This window comes from Aedes aegypti, chromosome 1, assembly GCF_002204515.2.
Source record: "Aedes aegypti strain LVP_AGWG chromosome 1, AaegL5.0 Primary Assembly, whole genome shotgun sequence".
NCBI lineage: Eukaryota > Metazoa > Arthropoda > Insecta > Diptera > Culicidae > Aedes > Aedes aegypti.
The window spans coordinates 267,625,142-267,651,882 of NC_035107.1; the positions used below are offsets into that span (position 1 = coordinate 267,625,142).

General features: G+C 41.4%; 1 protein-coding gene and 1 long non-coding RNA gene across 8 annotated transcripts in view; one reads left to right on the forward strand and one right to left on the reverse strand.

The window, feature by feature from the left end:
• Positions 1-7,713: 7,713 nt before the first annotated feature.
• Positions 7,714-26,741, reverse strand: part of LOC5568916 (glutamyl aminopeptidase) — a 76,056-nt gene continuing 57,028 nt past the window's right edge. For 4 of the 7 annotated variants that reach the window (XM_021837736.1, XM_021837735.1, XM_021837737.1 and 1 more), the window contains exons 2-6: positions 24,481-25,505; positions 17,009-18,139; positions 8,635-9,058; positions 8,488-8,564; positions 7,714-8,432 (exon numbers count right to left, since the gene is read on the reverse strand). In XM_021837736.1, the coding sequence (XP_021693428.1) occupies positions 7,769-8,432; positions 8,488-8,564; positions 8,635-9,058; positions 17,009-18,139; positions 24,481-25,382 (3,198 nt within the window). In that variant the 5' untranslated portion in view covers positions 25,383-25,505 and the 3' untranslated portion in view covers positions 7,714-7,768. The remainder of the gene's footprint in view (positions 8,433-8,487; positions 8,565-8,634; positions 9,059-17,008; positions 18,140-24,480; positions 25,506-26,741) is intronic. The other 3 variants (XM_021837739.1, XM_021837738.1, XM_021837740.1) reach the window with 1 other exon arrangement.
• On the forward strand, positions 18,165-18,797 carry LOC110674106. The gene is made up of 2 exons (XR_002498673.1): positions 18,165-18,516; positions 18,588-18,797. It is a non-coding gene; the product is annotated as an uncharacterized LOC110674106 (long non-coding RNA).

The window sequence follows — 26,741 nt, forward strand, 5'->3', positions numbered from 1 at the left end:
CCTGAAGAGGTTAATAGAACAAAAATATTTGCAAACTTATATTAGAATATACTGCCCATAACTGCATATTTGTAACATTCGAAAAAAGTAGGCATTGAGTAAATGGGGTACCAAGTTTGCATTTTATTGCAGTATGGGAAGGAACTGATATTTCAAAAAATCACTAAGAATTCAAAAGTGCTTATTTCAGGCTGAAATTTTGTACAACTCATATCGCTAATTGGGTGAATAGTCAGAAAAAAATTCTGATAGAAATTTCGTTGCCACTGCATTATGAGGCTCATGTATAATCTCAATGTGACTGTTATGCGGTTACAATTGCCAATGTGACAAAACAACTTGGTATTTTTTTTCGAATTTTCTAGAACAATCTCACAGATTTTAGTAAGTGGATCGAAAGTATTTGTCATTTGATGACTCTCCCCGGTATTAACTCGAAATTATCAAAAATGTCGAATGTGACTGTTATGCAGTTATGGGCAGTATAGTACTGCACAAAATATAGTACAAGTTGGTCGTTTTATCAAAACAAATTGGTCGAGTTTGGAGAATTGGATCTCGGCTTCTAGTACTTGGATTGACTTAAAATTTACATCCTAACTTGGAAATACATAGGTTAGCCGGAAATTCGCAACTTTAAAAAATCAATCTTTTGAGTAATAATAAATCTTCATTCCACTATTTTGCGAAATTGATCAATAATTCAAACTTATTTTAGAACTATATTATTTAGTAAAAATTTTGTATTTAAATAAAATCAAAGTGAAAGTTAAGACATTTTTCACACGATGCGAAACATACGATAACAAAGAAGTTTGTGTTTGAAATAACATGAATTTTCTGCTGAGTGAAATTACGTGAAGTGAGTGAAAGCTTATTTATGAATTTCAGTGCAAATTTCAAAAAGCCCACTAGAAGAGTAGGCGTTGCCGCGAACGGTCGTGTTTTGTTTTGCTTGCCACACTTTTTTCGTGCTCTAGTTTTTCGCGATTTTGCCGATGATTTGGCTGATGCCACGCCATCCGGATTGTAGTTCGGATGTTAATATTGAAAAACCTCGATATCTAATAGTGAAAAACAAATCCAGCGCGTTTCGTGCGATCAAAGACTTCTTTAATGTGATGTTTTATGACCGGTTCTAATTGGCTTTGCTAATGAATTTCCACGTGATTTTGTTGTTGTTGCTGTGTTTGTATTTTGACTCACAAGCCACCGGATGATTTCGACAACGAAAGAAAACATTATTGTAATAATTGTGAAAAATACGGGAAAGAAGATCTAAAAAATGTGGTCTAGAAATGACAAGTGGTATGTGCGTCACAAGGAAAAGAAAATGCATACCAAATTAGTTGCTGATTTGATTTGATGACAACGCCGCCTTGGATGAATTTTGGTGAGATTGTTCTGATTATATAATTATCTGTACTTGAACAGTAAATACGCGCCAGTTTCAAAGTAACCATCTTTGAAACAGGAAGTGTGTATGCATTATCATTATCCATTTGATAACGGTAATGTATACATGCGGGGCTTGTTGTTAGTGAAAGTGACTTCTGAATGGACGTGTCTCTCCAGCCATTCTGAAATGGGTCACCGGATCTGCAATAGAGCTATCACCTTCTAACTCCCGGACTGAAGCTTTCTGCAAAAATGCAGTACCAAAGCAGTTTTGCTGAAAACTTTTTTCCATAATACCACTGCCGGACAGTGGGGGTTAGATGGATCACACACACACACAAATTTCAAAAAGCCCACTAGAAGCCAAGACCCAGGTCTCCAAGTTTGATCTTTTAATATGAAAAGCGACCCGTGGGCAATTTATTCTGTTCAGTGCTGTAAGGCTATAATATTGTTTTGCCTTTTCTGAAAACTTAACTGAAGCATTCGTGTCAGAAGTTGGTCATCCATTTAAATATATTGGGGAAAAGGTCCCATCCGCAGCATAAATAAACTTTCAATTTGCTCATTACATTGCAAACTTTCCCGACCTTCAGAGCATATGAATTTCCGGAGAATCGTTTCTTCAGTTTTAAAAAAAATACGCAGATAATGTTTTCTCCTTCTGCATATCGAATACTGTAACATGGGACGACAACGAATGCTATGGTAAATATTCAACGAACACAGATAAGTAAATGCCGATTGAGCATTATCACGCGTTATGTATTTTAATCTTGTTTAATGAGTTTAACCAAGTATGCACTTTCAAAACAAAATATACTAAAACTCTTCAACCCATTTTTTTGTTGAAACATAGGGTGCAGAACCATTAGGGCACTTCCCTGATTCACTTTGGCATGGGGGGTTTTTCTCGGTAGAATTGTCTGAAACTTTGGTGTAAGAAGCGCATCAGTACGATGCATATTTTGGCCAAATATGAGCGCTCTAGCATTTAAAAAACCTCACTGCCGAAGTGAGCCAAGAATGGGGTCTGGCTTCCTACTTTCCCAAAAAATATTACCTTCAAGATATCAAAACCCCCCCCATACCCAAATCCTGGTTACCTGGACCTGGACCTGGACCTAATGGCCGCATAGGCGGCAGGATTTGGGCTGGCCGATGTAAGACACCATAGTTGTTCCTTTTCCAATGGTAATGAAAGAGGAAATGTGACGAAGTAAATTCATTATCAGGACTCGCTTCTTCTTCTTCTTTATATGAGCGCTCTAGCATTTAAAAAACCTCACTGCCGAAGTGAGCCAAGAATGGGGTCTGGCTTCCTACTTTCCCAAAAAATATTACCTTCAAGATATCAAAACCCCCCCCATACCCAAATCCTGGTTACCTGGACCTGGACCTGGACCTAATGGCCGCATAGGCGGCAGGATTTGGGCTGGCCGATGTAAGACACCATAGTATCAAAACCCCCCCCATACCCAAATCCTGGTTACCTGGACCTGGACCTGGACCTAATGGCCGCATAGGCGGCAGGATTTGGGCTGGCCGATGTAAGACACCATAGTTGTTCCTTTTCCAATGGTAATGAAAGAGGAAATGTGACGAAGTAAATTCATTATCAGGACTCGCTTCTTCTTCTTCTTTATATGAGCGCTCTAGCATTTAAAAAACCTCACTGCCGAAGTGAGCCAAGAATGGGGTCTGGCTTCCTACTTTCCCAAAAAATATTACCTTCAAGATATCAAAACCCCCCCCATACCCAAATCCTGGTTACCTGGACCTGGACCTGGACCTAATGGCCGCATAGGCGGCAGGATTTGGGCTGGCCGATGTAAGACACCATAGTTGTTCCTTTTCCAATGGTAATGAAAGAGGAAATGTGACGAAGTAAATTCATTATCAGGACTCGCTTCTTCTTCTTCTTTCTGGCGTTACGTCTCCACTGGGACAGAGTCTGCTTCTCAGCTTAGTGCTCTTATGAGCACTTCCACAGTTATTAACTGACAGCTTACTATGCCAATGACCATTTTAGCATGTGTATATCGTGTGGCAGGTACGAAGATACTCTATGCCCTGGGAAGTCAAGAACATTTCCAACCCGAAAAGATCCTTGACCGGTGGGATTCGAACCCACGACCCTCAGCTTGGTCTTGCTGAATAGCTGCGCGTTTACCGCTACGGCTATCTGGACTCGCACGCCGTTCGATATGCCGGGAAAATAGTGCTTCCACTTTTCATTCCTGATGGAGATTATCTCTCCATACTTCAGCATATTATCAACGACAATGGTGGGATTCATTGACGGAGGGAGGTCGTGGATCCGAGCCGTCACTGCATCACTATCCGCGTAAACAGGATTCCGAAACTTGGCGTTTCCACAAAGCATTGTTCACTTCCAATTATGTTCTTTTTGGTAGCGTGAAACAACTTCATGGAAATTCATTTCGATGAGCACACAGTAGCAAGTGTTATGCAACTGTATGCTCTTAACATCCGCATGTTGCAGATTTATTTCACTCTCCACAAACGATTTAACTTTGGCCACTTCAGGGCGTACCGGAAGAACACTAAAATCGACCACTAGGGTGTTCTTTCGCGCACCGGACATTTTCACGGAATGCGAACGAGAGCGAAGAAAGTAAAGAAATTCGTTCGACGCGTGTGATGTCTGGCTATCAACTGACTATACAAGATTGCCAGGGTGTTTTATTTTATTTTTTTTTAAGGCACTCCGTGCTTGTGGCCACTACTGTGTCGGAATCAGTTTGTCTGTATCTTCCTTGCCGATATAGTTCTATTTTTAACTAATCTATATTTACATCTGCTTTCACTCTCTTCTGCTCTTTTGCTCTCACACCGAGCAGGTAGGAGAGTGCTCTGCGGTGGTTCGTTTTGCCGTGTTCCTGAGTTTGAGGCTAGCTGCCTGCGAAGTGGGTCAGTTTGTCTCAGTCACCATCTGATACTGACGGAGGATGGATGTGGTCCCCTAAGCACGGCCCTCCGTGCGGCGTCTTCTGGTGGCTGGACGGGTTATTTTTTGGAGGGGCTGGGAATTGAATCCATGACCTTCCGCTTATGAAGCGAAAGCGTAACCTCAAGGCTACGGACCCCCCTAGGTGTTTTATTCAACCTGAAAAAAAAACTGGCATTCTCAGGGAATTTTGAGCACAATCAGGGAAATTAATTTGAATTAGTAATGCATGGTAGAATATGCCCTTTTTGTGACCTAATTTTTTCGGCTGCGCCGCCTTCAAAACGACGTAGTCTTTTTAATTCATTCAACATAAAACATGTTAAGACAATCAAGTAGAACTTACGATCGCCAAGTTGGTAAATGCAAGTACAGTTTCCATTTCCAGTCAGTTGACGTTCATGAGCATGATCATGGTTGAGAAGTTTTTTTTTTTCTACAAAAATGACAATGGAGACAAGCGGGCCCATGCTCGGCGCAATTCGTTAAAAACTTAAACGCCACTGAGCATGGGGAGCTGGTGGAGCCGAATGTCGCAACGTCGATTACGAAGATCTTCGGATCTGGACCGGTTTTATTGGGCCAAAGAAACAGTTGGCTGTATCGGTCTTCTTTTCGGATTTTCAGTTGATGGAATATTTCCATAATGTCTCCCACCACCGCAATCTTGCGTTCTCGGAATCCACAGAGAACATTTGGAAGAGGCTGCACTAGATCCGGGCCCTTCAATAGCATGCTGTTCAAGGATACTCCATTCACTGTTGCTGCCGCATCCCACACAATACGTAGCTTATTCGGCTTTTCGGATTTCGCACTATTCCGACCGGAAGAAACCACAACCTTCTCGGATCGACAGCATCCAGCTCCTCGTTTGTTGCCTCATGGATGTACCCCTTCTGTTGATACTGCATTATCTGACGCTGAACGCTTTTCGTCTGCAGTTGTTGGCAAAACGATAAAGATAGGCAACTGTTTGCCTGAGCCTTTCGAATTTGGAAAAGCGGTCCCAATTGACGATTTCGCTGCTCTCCATTATCTGGTGGACGTTGCATGATCTAATTTCGACATTTGTGCCCTCAGGTTCAGTTTGACGTGGCCAAGACTCCTCAGGCTTCCATAAGAACTCTGGACCCTTAAACCAACGGTTATCGGCTTGCAGATTCGGCCCTCTGGCCCACTTTGTGTGGATGTTGGGGTCTAACCTACGCCACTGTAATCCGATCGCAGGCAACCCTGCTCGTCGTCACAAACACTTATCAATTGACAAGCCGTCAAACCTTGACAGATAGCACTGTCGTAATAGGCCTTTTCATGTGACAGATCCGTCTATGCATTTGTTTACATCGGTGGAGGACCGGTGCTAACACGGGCCTGTCATTTTCATAGAAGAAATGTCAAAGTGCTTCCCGATCAGCTGATTTGAGACGTCATTTGAATAGGCCTATAGGCCTTTTCATGTGACAGATCCGTCTATGCATTTGTTTACATCGGTGGAGGACCGGTGCTAACACGGGCCTGTCATTTTCATAGAAGAACTGTCAAAGTGCTTCCTGATCAGCTGATTTGAGACGTCATGTGAATAGGCCTATATCCGCTAACCATTCTTCTCAAAACCATTATTTGTACCACACGAACAAGGCAGAGTCAGAATTTGTAGAAAAATATAATTTATATAGATCGTGAATTCGAACCGTCATCCTGTTGCTTTAACGTTGAACTAAAACTAGGAGACCAATTGTAAGTTAAATTGTATGTATTACTTGAACTACTTACTTATAACCATTCTTAATAAATAGTTGGAGCTCGCTTAACTTATAAAACGGCGTGCTACAGAAACTCCGAAAACGTCCGAAACGTTCCAGCAAGTTTGGAATCAACTTTTAAGATTGCACTAAAACTTCAAAGGCACAAATATTGCGAAGAAAGCATCCAACAACAGTGAACTTTTTATTTTGGCTTTGTGCACTAGCATTTAGAAACGTATGTTAATTATTTCTTCAGTTTAGTGCCAGTGAAAACGTAGTCGGCCATTGTGCCGGCCATCTTTAGATTCCGAGATGTTTCACCTTAAGGTGATTATAAAACTAAGCCAAAGCTTGAATTTTCAAGTGCACAAGACTGGAGAATCTGACAACAGTTCGCGTTGAAAACCATTCAAATTGCTTGCAGTGCACTGTCGAGTTCATGCGCTTTTTGAATAGCCCGCAAACCGTTGATTTTAGCAATATAGTTTGTTCGGAGACGTTTCTTGGTATATTAAAGCGCATCTTCTGACGAAAAAAAAATTGTGACCAATCCACCTAGTAGTGAGATAGAAAAACTATGTTTTTTCAAAACATTTAGATAGACATAAATATGGTGTCTTCGGCAAAGTTGTAGAATTGGCAATTTGAAACAACTTTGTCGAAGACATGATTTTTCTATCTCTTATACTTTTTGAGATATATGCCGTTGTGTGTGAATGGCCCCTATAAATCATATTTTTAATCATAACTTTTTTTCCAAGAATTTTGATTTTTTTTTGTGATTTCTACAAAGTTTTTTGTCATGGAAAAACCCGTGTTTTTGCTGAACTTATCATTACGTTATCTTTTGAAGTAACAAAGTAATTTATGAATTACTCTTTTTTCAAGGGGTAGTTTAGGCCCTTATAACTGCCTTCGGCGCAAAATGGCGCAGACAACTCTTACAAATCATGAAAGTATCATATCTTTGCATTCGGCAGAAGATAAAAACATTTGTCTATAAGCGTCTTTTCATATGTGCTTACTATTGAACAAATAAGTTTTATTAAAACGATTTCTACCGATAATTCCTTCACGTCATGAGATAGAGAGGTGCGATGTTCAGAAAAACACGTAATTTTAGATATCTAACAACTTTAAATAAACACATAAAAAATGTTAAAAATCTTAGTAAAAAGTTATGAACAATAATGATTTTCAACGAATTTTTTCATACGACTTTGTGTACATTCTGTTAAAAAATTCGTAACTCTTAATGTCCAAAAAACTGATCCCATTTGCTCCATTTGAGCATAGGCCAGTTGGATTCCTGCTGAAAGCAGTGTACCATAGTCGCTCGTTCCTTTGCCTCTGCGGAAACCAAATTGCGTATCTGAGAGAAAACCGTTCGATTCAACGCATTTGTTAAGCCGATGGAGAATCATCTTCTCTAACACCTCGCGTAAGCACGACAGCATCGCGATAGGACGGTACGAGTTGTAATCCGACGCAAGTTTGGATGGCAATTACTCTCACTTGTCTCCAATCATCCAGAACAATGTTGTCTTCAAGAAACAGGTTGTATAGGAAACATGATATTACATACATAAAACACGCCTCTAACTGACTCTATCACAATTTATTACTTCGATACACTTAACACAAACGTATGACTTCAATGTTTTACCGGTACCGGCAGAATCGCAGTGCTCAACCATTTGGTCACGATATCCAGGTTGCGCTCCAGCCACTTAATATTGTTGCCAATATTCTCCAGAGCTTGAACTCTGGCTGCGGCACCTGCACCTGCTTCTGGATTTCTGCGGAAGAAATCCTCCAGTTCCATCAGCCTCACAGGCGTCGAGAAGCGTCCGGTGATGGACGGGATCATTCGACCCAGGTTTCGTTCTCCCAGAGTGTACCGTTCGACCAATCGATCCCAGTTTATTCGCACGTGATCCCACGCAATCTGCTCTCCGTGCTTGTTGGCAGCCACGTTCTGAATGCAGGTCAGATGATCCTGTTCGCGCACCAGCTGCGGATCCCAAGCGTCATCTAGCAGACGACGCAGAACCTTCGCATCTGGGAAGCCAGCTAGGGCACTCATCAGTTTGGCTTTCTCGTTTGCATCGATTTCCGCACGGAAGCGTTCCTTCACCAGCTCCCAGTCGGTGATGTTGGCCGATCGCTGAAGGCCATAGTAGTAGACAACAGTGCGCAGATCCGGATGGACGGCGACATCACTGTCCAACCATCCACGGAACAACTCGTGGGCTTTCTGAAGACAGTCGTCGTGGCCGAAAGAACAGGCCAGGTCTAAGACGGTCGTTCGGAGGCGACTGTAAAACAGAAGATGTTACAAATGGATCTCGATAGGAACATCGAACAACTTACTTCTTCATGTGATCTTCGCCCACTACAGTCCAGCCAACGGAGTCGTAAGCTCGTTGGATCAGTTGACGAACATAGAGCTAGAAAGTAGGAGTGATGCATAAGTTTAAAGATGTTTTGATCTAAAGGTGAATGCTTCACGATACTCACAAGGATGTCATCGTAGGCAGGGTAGTCGTAGATCAGAGTACGAATGCTCTTCATTTTGCTGGACACGGTTGCCCATGGTACGTACTCGGTTTCCTGGGCCAAGAAACGTGTTAGTTCCAGTGCCAGATCGTATCTCAACTGCGAAGCGTCCGCCAGGGCAAATGCATCGTTGAGCAAGCCGGTACGATCGCCAATACTGAACGCATTGATATCTTTCGAAAGAAGTTCACTGAACTGTTGCCACACGTTTTCCGGATAGTTGACACGGTAGTACCCGACCTGGTTGTGATTCAGCTTGATCCAACTGTCTGAACCGCTGGGGGCGTCGATGCTGACCTGATCATCGCCCCTAAGCATCCATGCTCGTTTGACTGTAGTAGAGTCTTCGGAAGTAATGTAAGTCAGCGGGACATACCACTTGTATCTGGAATTATTAAGACAAATGAAATAAATTATCGGCGGTCCATTTATACATATATGGTCAGAACTAAACCACAAAAATCTTACGTCAACTCACATTTGTGCAAGAGCTACTGGGAAAGTTTGAACGGAATCCGTCAACTCTAAGCGGTTGAAGTTTGTATGGAGAAAATCGACCAAATATAAGCAGGATTGGAAGTCAAGACAGTTTTTGGTCACTACATATTATAATGCAAGTCTCTAAAAAGAATCTATTTTAATAGAAAGTCTATTTTTAACCAAAATTATCCTTTATGTTACTTTTTTTTTCCTTTTTGTGCTTGCAGGAATCATGGTGCAAAGAACCCTTCAGATCTTTTTACGCGACTAGTTCACAAATTTATTTTGATAGACAGCTTCAGGAATTCTTCGAGTTGTATTCCAGGTTGCTTCTGGAATGTTCATAACAACTCCTACAGGGCTGCCATCCAGCAATTTCCCTAAAGATTTCTTCATGAATTGTTTCAGATATCCATCCAGCGATTTTTCTAGGGATACTTAAAGAAATGGCAACAGAAATCCTTGAGCACCTTCAATAGTTCCAATAGAGAATACTCATTATCCAAAGATTTCCTCCATAGATTTTTATGGTTGGGCTTATTTTACGAGTGGCTTGAGGTGAGAATTATCGGTCTCGTATTAGCGAGGTGACAATTCCCGACTGAAGTGACTCGCCGTGTAAATCAAAAGGAGAGTCACTTCACTCGAGTCGAGAATTCTCACCTCGCTATACGAGACCGACAATTCTCACGCCACTCGTAGAATAAACCCAGCTAACTTTTCCACCGATTTCATTAGGAGATTCTATAAGATCGAAAACCAATATTTGGATGACAATTGTAGGGTTTCCTTATGAAACAATTGATTTTATAATATTTGAGAGCAGTTCAAATGCCAATTGTTATATGATGTATTATAAAAAATAGATATTCATGTCCATATTGATTAAAATTCCGATAATATTAAGGATTTAAAGAATTGTTTGTGAATTGTTAGATATTCGACATCAGGTAACTAAGCGATACAATAATTTTGCGACCTTCAAATATATCAAATGATATTGCGATATATCGATATTTTGATTCAATATATCGGTGGTATCGATACTTCGATTCAATAATCGTATCGAATCAAATATCGATACTTTGTAATATCGGAACGTCCCTATTCCAAACTCGCATTAATGGCAAGTACAAACAAATAATGAATTTTGCATTGCCTGATAGCTTTTCGGTTTCCAGCCACTCTGAATGCTCTTTTTCATGGAATGGTGTTACTTCTTCCACTCATCATTCGCTCCATCGTTTCGTTTAACTCCTTTTCTTCTTCTTGACATTAACGTCCCCACTGGGACAGAGACGGCTTCTCAGCTTAGTGTTCACTGAGCACTTCCACAGTTATTAACTGAGAGCTTTCTTTGCCAAAGTTGCCTTTTTTCGCATTCATATATCGTGTGGCAGGTACGATGATACTTTATGCCCAGGTAAGTCAAGGAAATTTCCATTACGAAAAGATCCTGGACCGAACGGGAATTGAACCCAGACACCTTCAGCATGGCGTTGATTTGAACTGTGGACTCTAACCACTCGGCTAAGGAAGGCCCCACTCCTCTCTAATGGAGATAATTCGGCTCCTGATCCTCCTAACACAGTTGAATCTTTCCAGCCGTCCCGGTCATGTGCTTTGGGTGGGTGACGGAGTCTTCTGAAGTCCGAATGTCGGCAAGTACCACCCGCAATCCAATTCTTCCGCACCTGATAGTAATCCCATGTCCAATGTTGCAGCTGCTCGACAAACAGCATCCGACGACATAATTTACTATCAAAACGTTGGATGAATGAACGGTCTGCTAGACGACTATCATTTACTTTTTTTTTGGACCACGACTCTGGTGTCATAGTTTTGACCGAAACGTGGCTTGATTCTCGATCAGTTTCGAGCTACATTTTTGAAGAAGAATACGAGGTATTCCGCTGCGATAGAAATGCAAATAACAGCCTCAAAAGGATTGGAGTTGGCGTACTTGTAGGAGTCCATAGCCGGCTCAAAGCAATTCTAATCGAAAACGATTTTTAGATTTCTGTGGAGCAAGTTTGGGTGGCTCTTCAGCTTAGCGACCGCAAACTATAATACGCTGTATACATCCCAGCCATGAAGCAGCGTGACCGGAAAAGGGAGAGCACACCGATGCTCTTGAGGACTGCTGGAGTAGTGTCAAAGCAGCCATTAACAACGCAGCGGAAGGTGCCATTGGGTTCGTGGAAGGAAATCGACGGAACGATTGGTTCGACGAGGAGTATCGTATCAGACGGTTTTGAACGAGAAGAATGCAGCGCGGGCGATTATGCTGCAGCAAGGCACCCGCCAAAACAGATGCGAAGACAGCAAACCCATCTATTCCGGGATAAAAAAGCGCCGCCTGGAAGAGTTGGAGTGCGAAGAGATGGAGCAGCTGTATCGTTCTCAAGAAACGCGTAAGTTCTACAAGAAACTCAATGCATCCCGCAAAGGCCTTGTGCCGCGAGCCGAAATGTGCTGGGATAAAAATGCAGGAATCTTCACGAACGAACGTGAGGTGATTGAAAAATATAAGCAGCACTATGATGAACACCTGAATGGTGCAGAGGAGGAAGACCAAGGCAGCAGGAGGAATGGCTTCATCAGTACGGCGAATGAGGCAGAAGCGCCAACTCCCACAATAGGTAATGTTAAGGACGCTATCAAACTGCTCAAGAATAACCAAGCAGCTGGAAAGGATAGTATTGGAGCTTAACTTATTAAGATAGGCCCGGACAGGTTGGCTACTTGTCTGCACCAATTGATAGCCAGGATCTGGGATACAGAACATCTACCGGATGAGTGGGAGGGAGTAATATACCCAATATACAACAACATCAATATACATCGGAGCGAAATACAACGCCGACAAATTTTTTTTGTATGGTATTCAGTTGGAGCTGCCTGACAGCTTAACTTGTCAAGGCTGAACCCTCGGTCTGGCTTTTGCCAAGTTTCCCCTCTACCAGGACCAATACTCAAACGGACTACATGAACACTGTTTTTTATTCGTATTGTGACGTGGTAGTTTTTGAAAAATACCCATATTCCCTTGCTTCTGAGAAAAGGAAGCATTGTGAAAATCAGCAGCTCCATCAGAATTTGTTTGAAATAGTAGTGTAGTAGTGTCATTACTTATACTGTCAAGTCGAAATGATTTTGAATAATTTATCATTGAAGTGCTATTCTGATTACTCCTGTCTTTTAAGTAAGATTAGGGCCTTAAATGTCAATTGTCGTCAAGTCTTAACAAAATTAGGCTATTTAGTAGTAGGTCAAGTTAATTTCATGTTTTGTTGTTAAAAGTAATTATTAGTCATTACGTTCATATATCCTTAAAGAAAAAAGTCACTTTCCTTGTCTGTTCAATTTCTCGAAACTAGCAAGTGTATCCTAATGATCGATCACAGTGTCTTACTTTGACTATGTTTATAGTGAATATTTAAGGGTAAAGTTACCTCAGGCTTCTATTACAGTCTCCTACAAGATTCACTTTTCGGTGGCAAATGCAATGCTCCATAACGCCTACTTTCTACTTGTAAATTTTGCGAAAATGAAGCTGGAATTAGATTATTTATACCGTTGTTACAAAAGAGGCATTTCTTATTATGGCAATGTAAAAACCATATTAAAATAAGATTGTCGCCACTTATTTCTACTCAGTGAATCTACTAGTCCTCAGAGTAATATTCCCTACGTCGTATATGATAACGATGTGTCTAGCTAGCTAATAGTAAGAGTGCCTACGGATCATTCTGGTTAGCAAAAGGCAAACTGATCGTCACCAATAGTATTAACACAGACAAACAGACGTAACACTTAGAACAAATTTCTTTAAAATCCATCGCCCAGTTTACACCATCATCATCTGGTGAGCATGTTGCACGAAAAGGTGTTTCGTGCAACAAGACCGGCAGATGGCGGTAGTGTGAAACGTCAAACGCGAAGAAAAACGATGCGCGCGCCTCTGGTTGTGAGATTTGTAACAGCGAATTCGGAATCATCGTTAAATGTATGGTCGATGGAAATTTCGTCAGTGTTACGTCTGTTTGTCTGTGGTATTAATGTCCACTTCGAATAGATTAATTATTTGAAATGGGCATCAATTCTATCAATGACGCAGAATGTCCGTTGGATCACATCCGAGATATTATTGCGTCTATGCCATATGAATTATGACGCGGCTTTAAGCAATAAATGCCAAAATGTGATACCACCACTACAGGTTACGCCTTTAGTTTGCATCATATGGGCTAATGGATTATACCCTCCCATCGCGGCAAGGTCGCATAACCAAGGGGAGGGTCAACGCCGACTAAAATTGCATCCAAACTGTTTCTGGAATTACGTAAACGAACAGCGGTAGGAAGTTGGTTTGCCATTGTCCATGGCATTTCACTGCACTACTGGGCCTAATCTAGAGGACATCTGCAATCTGTTCTCAAATAAATTTGACAGTGTGTTCGTAAACGAACGGCTTTCCGTCGATCTCACAATACCGCGGCCAACGATGTGCCTTTGGCTTATCAAACGCTTAGCAGTATTCATCTTACTCAAGAAACGATCTCGGTCACAGCTCAAAACTTCGTTCATGCCGAGCCAGAAGGTGTTCCAGCTTCTTTTGTGAAAAGAATGATCGGCAGCTTGTTGGAACTGCTTCTCAAGATATTTCAGCTTTCGCTAGCCAGCAAATCATTTCTATCTTGTTGGAAAACAGCCGAAATGCTTCCCGTGTATGAGAAAGGAAGCAAGCGTGACGTTAAAAACTATCGTAGGATCACAGCGTTGAACACTGTAGCTAAGCTGTTTGAGCTGGTCGTCAAGAATTCTCTAAGCGCACACTGCAGACAGTATTTAAGTGTTGGTCAACTATGCCTTACGTTGTATATCACTGAGAGCATGAATGTTCGGGCCCAGACTGTCGTGATTTACACTAATCTATCACTAATCTATCATTCGATAAGCTAAGTCACGATATTGCAATCGTCAGGCTTAAAGTTGGAGGTAGCCTTTTGAGATGATCCGCTCTTGCCTCACTGATCGTCAGTCAAAGGTAGCTTTAGGAGAATATCGATCACCCTGCTTTTACGCGTTATCAGGCATGCCGCAAACCAGTTATCTAGGTCCGCTGCTTTCTGCGAATATGCTCAATTGCTGATTGTCGGGCCAGGTAAACGTATTCGCTGGATGGTGCGATCTCAACCAACTCATCTGAAGTGCTCCGTAATCACTTTTTCACGGAAGAAACAGCCGATTATCTTCGGATATAACATTTTTGATATGCCCATCGAACGCTTGGCTTCGTCTTTAGAACTACAAAAAACTTCCCCGACATCTATTGCCTGGAGAGACCCTCTATGCATTCCGAGTTACGAGAGTCGTTGTCTACTAATCGACTTGCAACCTTCGAGACGTTTGCAGAGCTTTAACCGTTGTCGATACTCTAAACGCAATGAGAATATATACCAAGGTGTGGAAGAAGAAGCAAAGGCAATGTATTAGTAAGGAGAAAAAACGTAAACACAAATAACTACGTCACTAATTTACACGGCTTCTTATGGGAGCTCATTCGCTTGTAGTTGTGAAACATTTTGCACCGTACATGGATGTCACGCACACTAAATGTCTTTTCCACACCTCGGTATATATTCTCATTGCTCTAAACGGAAGAATCGATTGCGAAGCTATCGTGCAACAACTGCATCTCAACGTTCAACCTCGACCACTGCGGAATAATTCGTTGACGAGGCTTCCATTTCGTCGCACCAAATACGGATTGAGCAATGCTATTCGTGGTCTGCAACGTGTTTTTAAATGAGTGGCGTCGATCTTCGATTTCCACCTGACACGAAATATGCTTCGCCGAGTGGCGCAACTGGAGTAAATTAAATATATTTCATAAGTTAACTCCACCCTTAGTGTTGACAGAAATCCGTAGGGTAACTAATATATTTTGGACCCCCTGGGCCATTTTCCTGCAAATTTTCCAGTTTAAATCGAAAGACCAATACAATCCGCATGCCATTTGGAAAGATAGGACCATTCCGCACTTGCATTAAGCGTTTGTGCATGGACAATGTGTTTATTTTATTTGAATTTAATTTAATTTAATCGGTTCATCCATGCAACCGTTACAACACGTTACACACAGAAATTGAAGACGTCAGAATTGTTTCAAATGTAAACAAAAATCTAATTTCTGATTTCTGAACTAATTTCTAATTTCTGAACTAAAAGCGTAGAATTTCTTCGCTTTTCCATTGTCAATCGATTGATTAGACTATGGGCAAGCATATTATGCAACCAGTGCCGTGGACTTTGACGCCAAACGATAAAAAAAATGCCGGGGGTCCAAAATATATTACGCTGTGCTATTAATTAATTGGGACAAAAATGTAAAATCACTTCCTTAGGGGGTCCAAAATACGACCGTTACCCTATTCCTACCGTATTTTTGTCTTGCTCAATTGTAGATACTTAAAGATAAGGCGAAAATAATCACTTAGTACCATTAACCCGTAGGCTACGGGGCTGACATACAAAATTCAAATTGCTCGTATTTGGGCATAACTCCATATTTTTTAATGAAATTTTGAGGATTGCTTCACTATTAGTTGTAATTTCATAAGTGATGGGAAGGTATAGCTCCGGAGTATTGTGGACAAAGCTATTCCAGAACATCTCTGGGTCAGGTAGGGTAAAAATCACATAAACTTCCTTTTAGAAGTCATTTATAACTTGGAAACGAAATGTTTTCATACAAAACGTGAACAGACCCGTTATTTGTTATAAGTTACGAAGACTCAAGATATTTTAAAAATTTATGATTAGCCTTGAGTAAGACTAAGGCCTCCAGAATATTCTGGAATTTTGCTATAATCAACACAGGTTCATAAGTTATTTTTTGACGATCGATGTCTACGTTTGTTGGTTTACAACACTCACTAAGCCTTTACAGGGGTGTCCACAAATTTTGGTAAGAAATTGGATATTGGAAGTCATCCAAATCGTCCTGGAATTCAGGTCCTTATGATCTATCAAATCAACCTCAGTCTATACTAACCCCATTCTCTTGAATCTTTCTCGTTCCTATCCATAAAGTTTCATATGACTCGAAAAGTGTACTGCTACGAATATTGATAATCGTAAGATCTTCAGAACATACTGAAGTTGTGAGCAGCAATTTCTATATGCAGCTGGACTTATTATTCAAACAAAGTGTTTCTAATATATCCATACTTGATCACAAAACTCCGTTATGGTTGTAAATTATTGATTTCAAGCTAATTGGTTGCACTATGAGTTTGAAATTACTCTGATGACAAGATTTACAATATCTACTGGATCTACAGGTACTGTTACTCACTTGTTTTCAACATGTGATATCGCAGAATCTAGTAGCTATTGCAAATCTTGTCATTAGAGTAATTCCAAACTTATAGTGCAACCAATTAGCTTGGAACCATTAATTTGCAACCATAACGGAGATTTGTGATCAAGTATGGATATATTAGAAACATTTTGTTTGAATAATAAGTCCAGCTGCATATAGAAATTGCTGCCCACAACTTCAGTATGTTCTGAAGACCTTACGATTATCAATATAAAACTCTCACAGTAACTTCTAATGAAACTAGGTAATGGGGGTGCAACTTAAGAAGCAGTTTGATCATTATAGGCCACCCTAACATACATTGTCTGCAAACCCAAATAACCAACAAGCCATATATTGGTGCTAAATGTTGGTTTATGGCTTACAATATTCCAATAAGCCGGTAAATAGCACTATATGAGTCGCATATAAGGAATTTGGCCCGATAAATGGTTATGGTTACCTCGGAAAGAAATGAACACTCACCCAAATTCCGACTCCTCCGTATCGGTCGCGTTCGGATCGGCAAGGAAACGCGACTGTCGCAGCCGGAATTGATTGCCAGATCGCGCCACAGTGATGACGGGGAAACCCTTCTGCTTCGTAAAGGTATCCATAACCATCGTAACACTGAGGTCGGGCTCCGATGGATCTTTAAACAGTTCATCCAGCTGGTCCATGAGGTCCTTCGATTCGCCGTTGCCATATCGGAGCTTGTTGAGGTATTTGGTTACACCTTCCTTGAAAATCGGTTCGCTGACAAAGTCTTCCAACATGCGAATAACGGAGGCACCCTTGGAGTAAGTGATCGTATCGAAGATTTCCGTAATCTGGTTTGGACTCTCCACCTTCACGACGATCGGATGCGATCCAAGAGTTGCGTCCAGAGTGAGCACTCCATGCAGGTTATCCAGTGCAAACTGTTCCATGATGCCCCATTCCGGATAGGCACTGTCCACTCCCTTGTATTCAATGTAACTGGCGAAACCTTCGTTCAGCCACAGTTCGTTCCACCACTTCATGGTAACCAGATTGCCGAACCACATGTGGGCCAATTCGTGGGCAATGACTTCCGCAACACGCTGCTTGTTGGCCGTTGAACTCGTTGCCTCGTTGTACAAAATGCTGGTCTCGCGGTACGTTACCAATCCCCAGGTTTCCATAGCTCCCGAGACAAAGTCCGGAATGGCCGCCATGTCCAGTTTGGGCAGTGGATACTCGATGTTGAAGTAATCGATATAGTGGTTGATGATCTTCTCCGCCGTGTTACGCGCGAAGCGGGCATTCTGGATTTGGAACGGCGTGGTATATACGCGCAGCTCGAATCGCTCTCCCAACGAAGGTGTAATTCGTACAGCGTCGTACTCGAAATCACTCACGATGAACACCACCAAGTAGGTACTCATCGGAACGCTGGGATTGAACACGGTGGTATTCAACCCGGCCGTGGGCGTGTTAGCCAAGGTTTCTTTCGCGTCCATGTTGGACAGAGCATGGTACTTGTTGGTGCTGGGGTGCACCACCTGGATGGCGTAGGTGGCCTTCAGATGAGGCTCGTCGAAGCAGGGGAAAGCTTGACGCGCGAAGGTCGGCTCGAATTTGGACGTGGCGATTTTTCTGCAAGGGAAGAAAAGATCTTGTCAATTGGATTGGAGGTGAATCTGCGCTTAACTAAAAGGATTCAAAAGTTTGATACATAGAATAGATCATCATTGAAGGCATAGACCGTAGTGATACGCAAATGATGTATGTAACAGTACACTCAAGATAATAGCTCCCTTAAATATATGTACAATTGCATATACAGAGCTCAATTTTTGATTTTCATTAGATTTATTTGCACCACATACTCACCATATTTTCATCGAATACTTTCTATCTGGGTCATATTAACGGTATGTGTAGAATTAACTTATGTGTATCCCATACCACATGGTATAAACGAAGATGGTCGCCTAAGAAGAGTTACATCGTTTTCAATTGATAACTTGAAGGTATTTATTTGAATATAAATCATATAAAAATGTTAGAAATGATAATTTATCAACACATATCGTCTTTGCAGGTGTGGAAATACTTTCCCATCACCTATCACAACTGGAAAATGCTCTGGCGAGTTTTAGCAGTCAGCAGAAAAGGATAAGGCTTTGGCAAGAGCAAATTAAACGAGGTGACGTAAAACTGGAAAATAAACATGCTTATGGTCTGTGCATCAATCTGTGCTTATAGTATCTGTGCATCAATGTTCGAAATATATCTGATTCGCAAAACAAAATTGTGTACCATGTGTTTTATGTATGAAAAAACATTGTAAACATCTTAATAAGGTAGATCAATATATTCCATTGAGGCATCCCCTGAAAAGTATGTGCATAGTCCATGGATTATATGTGCAGATATCATTCTTTCGATGAGGATAAATATTGGCGTTAACTCATTGATTTCGCACATACTTTGCATGTGCAAACCCCCATTGCAAAAATCCATATAGGTTTGCACATGAATCAAATGGAGACATTATCTTGAGTGTACCTATACAACGCATAGTAAAAAACTAGTAAGTTCGTTATGATCTTGATATCTTATATCTAACATAGAAAACACAACATAAGCAACAAACTGAACAGCAAAACAGCGTTTTGGCTCGTAAGCAGCTGAAGGTTGGAGTAGTCGTGGTCTAAATGTAGAGAATGTGAATTCTGAGCGGTTGATTCCATCGCTAACACGACATTCAAATATAACATCCATTAGAGCACGGAATCGGTTTCTTAGTGATCGGGAAACAGATGAAACGCATTATAAGAAGGAAACCGATTAGCGACCGAATCTATGTATTGAAAAGACAGGTAAACTTCTTCAATATCTAAATAGCCTAATCAACATCGTTGCACCGACGAACGATTAATCCAATGGCTTGTAGGACGCATTTTAGTATGGCGTAACGCATTTTAGTAATGCGTCCTGCCCAGCAACTCATATCCCCACCTCCTCGCGGTACTGGCCGGGGTACGAGCAACCTTAGGGAAGATCGGGTTACCAATTAAGCTGAGAACTTTGCCCCCCCCCCTTGTCTAGCGATTGGGGGTTGTCTAGCGATTGGAAGCTCGGTACGTGGAATTTTAAATCTCTCAACTTCATCGGGAGCACACGCATATTCTCCGATGTGCTGAAGGACGGCGGATTCGGCATTGTAGCATTGCAGGAATTAGAATGGATCAACGGTGCGAACGTTCAGAGGTAACCATACCATCTACCAGAGCTGCGGCAAAACGAATGAGCTGGTAACAGCCTTTATAGTGATAAGTGAAATGCAAAGACGCGTGATCGGGAGGCCGATCAATGAGAGAATGTGCAAGTTGAAGATCAAAGACCGATTCTTCAGCTTCAGCATAACGAACGTGCACAGCACTCACTTCTTCGATATTATCGACGTCAGGACATATCGTGACGCTAACATCGACTCTGATATAACCACAAATCTGGTGACGGTTTAACTGCGCCCAAAACTCTCCGTAGTTAACATCGTACGTTGCCATGGTATGACTTAGAGCGGCTAAAGCAACCGGATATCGCAACTGCATACGCGCAGCACCTCGAGGCTGCATTACCGGAAGAGGGTCTCAAGAAACACGGAAGTTCTATCAGAAGCTCAACGCACCCCGCAATGGCTTCGTACCGCGAGTCGGGGAGCATCTTAGCGGACGAACGTGAGGTGATCGAAAAGTGGAAGCAGTACTTCAATGAACACCTGAATGATGCTGAGAGCGTAGGCAATGATGGTCAAGACAACGGAGGAAATTCTTTCGTCAGTACTGCGGACGATAGAAACCAACCAGCTTCCACTTTGAGGGAGATTAAGGATCTCAATGAACAGCTCAAGAATACTGCTACTGATAATGATGGTATCTGAGATGAACTCATATAGTTGGGCCCGGAAAGGCTGGCCATTTGTCTGCACCGGCTTATAGGCACAATCTGGGAAATGTTTAATGCGGCCTACAAAGTGTTTTCCCAGATCATCTTCCGTCGTATGTCACCCGTAGTAAACGAGTTCATGGGAAGTTCTAAAGCTGGCTTCGTGGACGACCGACCATCAACGGATCAGATTTTTACAGTATGGCAAATCCACCAAAAAGGTCGTGAATACCAGGTCCTATGCACTTTTTTATTCATTTTAAGGCTGCATACGATAGTATCGACCGCGCAGAGCTTTGGAAAATCATGGACCAGAACAGCTTTCCCGGAAAGCTCACGAAACTGATAAGAGCAACGATGGAAGATGTGCAAAATTGTGTGAAGGTTTCAGGCGAACATTCTATTTCGTTTGAATCCCGCCGGGGACTACGACAAGGTGATGGACTTTCGTGCCTGTTGTTAAATATTGCGCTAAAAGGTGTTGTGTGGAGAGCCGGGCTTAACAGCCGGGGTACGATTTTCACGAGATCCAGTCAATTTGTTTGCTTTGCGGATGATATGAACATTGTCGGCCAAACATTTGAAAAGGTGGCAAACCTGTACACCCGCCTGAAACACGAGGCAGCAAAAGTTGGACTGGTGGTGAATGCAACCAAAATAAAGTACATGCTAGTTCTAGTTGGTGGAGCCGATTACGACAGGCCTCGCCTAAGTAGCTGTGTTACGATAGACGGGGATACGTTCGAGGTGGTCGATGAGTTCGTCTACCTTGGATCCTTGCTGACGGCTGACAATAACGTCGGGCCTACTATGGTCTCCACAAGAAGCTGCGGTCAAAAAAGATTCACACTCGCACCAAATGTATCATGTATTGCTGTGTGCGTTTGAAATGCAAATATCAAATGCGGGAACACCAAATGCGTTAAGATTTTTCGAAAGAAATGCGGTGTCAAAGATAGATTTTTCTTGCTAGGGTGGCGGTGATTTCTATAATCGTTGCTAGGTGTCCTTCGATTGTTTTGTGTTACCGCATTTGGAGGATGTTTAGTCAAGATTTGCATCTCAAATGCAAACAGCAATACAAAACGCTCGTAAGTCCAGTAGTCCTCTACGAGCAAGAGCCGTGGACGGTGCTCGAGGAGGACCTGCAAGAACTTGGAGTCTTCGAACGTCGAGTGCTTAGGACGATCTTTGGCGGTGTGCAGAAAAAACGGTGTGTGGCGACGAAGGATGAACCACTAGCTCGCCCAACTCTACGGCAAACCCAGTATCCAGAAGGTGGCCAAAGCTGGATGGATACGATGGGCAGTGCGATGGGATGCATTCAAGTTTGCCATTTTTTTCTTTATGTTTTAAAAAGAATTTCTTTTTTTTTTTTCTATACCATCATTATAAAAAAATACATAAAAAACATTGCTAAAATCTCAAATCAGTGATGATGAAAAACTTTTTCCAAAGTACAATAAAAATGACGAAAATTACCCAACAGTACTATGTGGAGGTTGCTATCTCGCTGTATAGACCTCAGTGACATTTGAACACACGAACACTCGCATGCGCCCATCATACACAGTTTGTTTTTGTTTTCCTTAACAAAACTTGCACACGCTTTTCAGACTCATACAAATTCATATGGAAATATTTCTCAATATGAAATTGTTTCTACCCAGATACTCAGTGTTTTTTGAGGCAGAGTGCGTACTATTTTCCTCTGAGTTTCACAACTACATCTTCACTAGAGCACCCACACCATTGAACGTGATAACCATTATACAGGTGTTCCAAAGGAGGATGTAGCATTTAGTCATCAAGCGTATTATCATGATAGTTCTTTATGTCAAAGGCTTAAAAAATATAACTGTTCGTGATTATTCGAAAGTCCGCATCGTGAGAACTCGCCACGATCAAAACCAAAAAACGTGCCACATTTGTAGAGTAGCCCGGAAAGCGTTGAATTCCCTGAAACCCTTCACACTTAAATTATTTTACAGGAATCCGTGAATTTCACCGTAATCTCAACAGCTAACAGTTCGGTTTAATAAATTAACGAAGTACGGTACATTTTTAAAGTTTTCGGTGAAATTTCACTGGAATCCGGTAAATTTCGACGGGATTACGGTGTTTTATTTTACCGAACTGTTCAGCTGTTGAGATTACGGTGCAATTCACGGATTGCTGTAAAATAATTTAAGTGTGTTGAATGGACAAGAACGTGAACCAAAAAAGAATAGAGTAAGGTGGGGCAAAAGTTCGACCTAAGTGGTATAATCAAAGTTTTCAGGAAAACAATAGCAGTTAAAACAAAACAAATACCATACAGTGAACCTGCAACATATTGGCTATAATTTTGCTGAACAAACTTGTGTCAAAATATTTACCCATTTTTAGTTATAACTGATTCAAAATTGATTGTCTTATTCGAACTTTTGCCCCACCGGTGGGGCAAGAGTTCGAATCTAGTGTGGGGCAAAAGTTCGTTGGCTAAAACACAAAATATCGATCCTTTTATGACAGGCATACTTTACACCAGCCGTAAACTTAAGTTTCACGAAAAATATACACTAAATTTTCATCAAAAAATTGCCCAAAACTGGGTTAATTGTAATATACTCAAAAATAGCAGTTTTTCGTAAAACTAAGTGGAAATGTAAAATTTTGGTAACAATTTTCACACGATCAGACAAATTTAACTAAATTTGAAGATAATATGTGGGTTTTAGGCAATTTGCAATTTTTTCCGTGATTTTATACATGGGTCGAACTTTTGCCCCGCTGATTCGAACTTTTGCCCCACTATGGGCCAAAAATTGTTTTCAAGCATTTATGCAAAAACTTATACACCTCAAAGCAACCTTATGATTGGCCTAGAAACGCCCTAATATAAAATATTGAAAAAGATTTTATCTTCAATTGGTTCAATTCAACGAAAGTTTGACCAAAAATTACAATATTCACGTCGAAAAACAATAAATAGCCATAACTTTTCCAAATCTCAATCGATTTTTATGATATTTGGATTGAAAGTCTATTACTTGAATAGCATTCAAACCACCATGACAGTTATAAGATTTGTTTTAAATTGAGCTAGAAATCTTAAAAAGAAACTTTTACCCCACTCGAACTTTTGCCCCACTTTACTCTAGTAATGTTCTAAAAGTTTGTGCTTAGTGCCTTTCTAAAAACGCTCCTAGAAAGAAACATGCTTGATTTCTGGGTACTGTGGGGAACAAATCTAGATCAAACAATGTTAAAACTCAATTTAATCTTATTAGCGTGTTCGACAAACTTCATCAGAATAGAATTAGATTTCAAATAGTGCTAATACCAAGTAGTTTTTTTTTCACATACTAGTTATGATTCTTCAAACCCTAAAATTAGTCCAAAAACACATTTTTAATTTGGAGTATACTGAAATCTTTATCAAAAGAGCTGAAAATTTGACCAGACATTGAGGACGATAAGCGTCCTCTAAAAACTTTCCGCAACGCGTTCGTTGCTCTCAACAATCACCGATTAATCGATTTCAGCTTTCTTTGAACGATCGCTGCTTGGTCGGATTTCCGATTGTCTCTTTTGTCTTGTTCGCTCTCGCTCTTCCTCTTTAATTTGACAGTTGGATTCTTCCATATCAACTGTCTACACAAATTCAAATAACTCTCCAAGGAACGTTTCGTTCAATCACAGAACGCAACCTAAAGAGTATACACTGAATTGGGCCTAATATGCGAATTATGTTTATTGCGTGATAATATTCATCAGTGCTGTCTCCTCAATAACCATTTTTGCTGACTTCTATCTAGATGTAATATTCTAAAACAATTATCATTATAGATAGATATGTATACTTCACCACACATACCACAATGAAAACAGCAGTCATTTATTGGTTTAGAACCCCATTCCAATGCACTCAACCTGTTGCATTCGTTCTTCCCAAACACCAATCTCAGTAAAGTGAGCTACTCTCTCAAAGTAGCTCTCTGGACATTTTCGCCGGCAAAACAAAACCCTCCTCATCCCGCTCTCCCCCCAACAAACCTAACCTGGTCGTGTTGCTGCCTTTGTCCTTGTACGAGCTGCTGTAGAATCCAACAATCCGGTTCGCCAAACTGCCGCTGAAATTCATGCTCAACCGGTACTCGCCCGTCCCGATGGCCTCCGTTTCAATCACCCAGTACTGATGCGGTTCGTACTCGACGGCCTGCAGCACTTTCACCGGCTGCTCGCTTCGGTCCGGATACAGCTTCTTCACCGTCGTTTCGGTAATGGCCAGTTGCTTGCTGTGCACCACAATGTAATCGGTCGGTTCGCTCACGGTGATATCGATTCCGACCTGCCCGGAGAAAGTTTGCTTCTCCAAATCCGGGAACATCGTCAGATCGTAGTGCCGAGGCTTGATGTGCCGCGGCAGCCGGAAATGCAACTTCTCGAACAGTTTCGTTCCCATTTTCAGCACGTTCATTCCACCCGGCTTTCCGGAGTATACTGAATTCGGTAGATAAATAGCCGTCTTGTTACTGTCCTCTGGGTCGTTGTCGTCTTCTTCGGCCCTATCGAATGTTCCCTTATCTTCGCCGAACAGATTAGGACGATTAAAATGATCGATGCTCTTGCCTTGTTTGTGGCCACTCGATGACACGGATGACGTTTGACTGGCACCGTGACTGCTCGAGCGGAGATACGAGGATAGCAATGGCGGCGTCGATTGTTCCGACAGACTTTTACCGACCAGCACCAGCGCACTCAGCAGACAAAGGCAGAGCACGAAGAGAAACGCACAAGCCGCGAGCAGTGAGAGAATCACAATCGAGCGCCGTTTGCTCTCGCCGGCGGCCTCAAGCGACGCCGACGACGACATCAGCGAGTTTCGCTGGCTGGAGAAATGTGACGGCGGCCGGATGGAGGGTGGACCACTGCAGCCGGCTGCAGGATGTTTAACGGTCATTTTCGAAGTTTGGTCGATTTCTTCTTCTTGTTCTGAACAGGTTCCCCAGACTTTCGGTTCACATTAACACTGGTCACTAGCAGACTAAGTCTTGGCCACTCATTTTTTCTTCGTTATGCAGTGCTGAAATTGGCGCAATTTTTGCTTCTAATTATTGAAGGTAGCTGCTTCAGACAGAGTTGCACAAGCTGCGCGCCGTGCACTCACGGTGCTCCCCAGATCGTTATTATCAGGAAAAAAAAATCTTCATATAATCTGTGCTCACTAGTGCACTATGGTCCAAAAAAAAGCAGTTTTACGTCGAAAGAAGTATTTTGAGCTTTAGAATGAAACATTAGACGAAGACGTTTTTCTACAAAGTTGTTTATATTAGGTAGTCCCTTTGTTTGGTGTTATTGAAAACTAGTGTGGTACATATTTTCATATAAATCAGTGCTAGGCAATCTTTTTGAAGCTGAGACCCCTTTTCAAGTTCTACAAACATCCTATGAAACCCTTAACCCCTATACCAGCTTTTTTTTTATACCACAACAAAATTTTCAAATCGCAATAATTTTTATGTTTCTCGATATTTTTGCACCATTTTTGCACGAGTTCTCAAAATTTTCTTCTAATTTTAGAATCTGTATTGATATCGATATTGATCATTGTCATTGATCATCTTACTCCGTAGATATTCCAAAATTCCTTGGGGAACCGACGCGTAACCATGACTCACGTCAATTTCTCAGGCTACAGAATATTTGTCATATTCGGATATTCACTCATCGGAACAATACATTAATGAGAGTATGTAGTGAAAAAATGAAGCCATTTGGTGTAGCCGTCTTTTAGTACAGGTTTCTGGTACCGCACTGGCCAAATAAAGATCTTGAAAACTTCAAAAAACATCATATCGTAATTATCAGATATCTTCAAGATTACTTAGCCGATTTGTATGATTTTTTCAGAGCTCCTTATTATCTGGCATTTTAAAGTCCACATTTTACTTTTTTGATGAATTGACCAAAAACAAAATGGCCGCCAAAGACATTTTGTATGGAGAATGTCGGTCACCCAAGAAACATCGAAATAATTTATAAAACAGATCACCAATAATTAATATCACGGATGCGTAAACTGTGGCTCTGCAATGTCACATGCCTCGTAATGCCATTAGAAGAAAGATAAATTATGAAATATATCACATAATTGTGATAAGTTTTCGATTCAGTTTAGAGACGATGATCGGAATTTTAAAACTCCCGTTAGAAATCTCTCAAATGTATTCCCAGTAGTATTATAAAAAATTCTTCAAGAACCATCCCAATAGATTTGCACAAGATTTGAAACATGTTCTGGGTATCCCCAAGCATACCA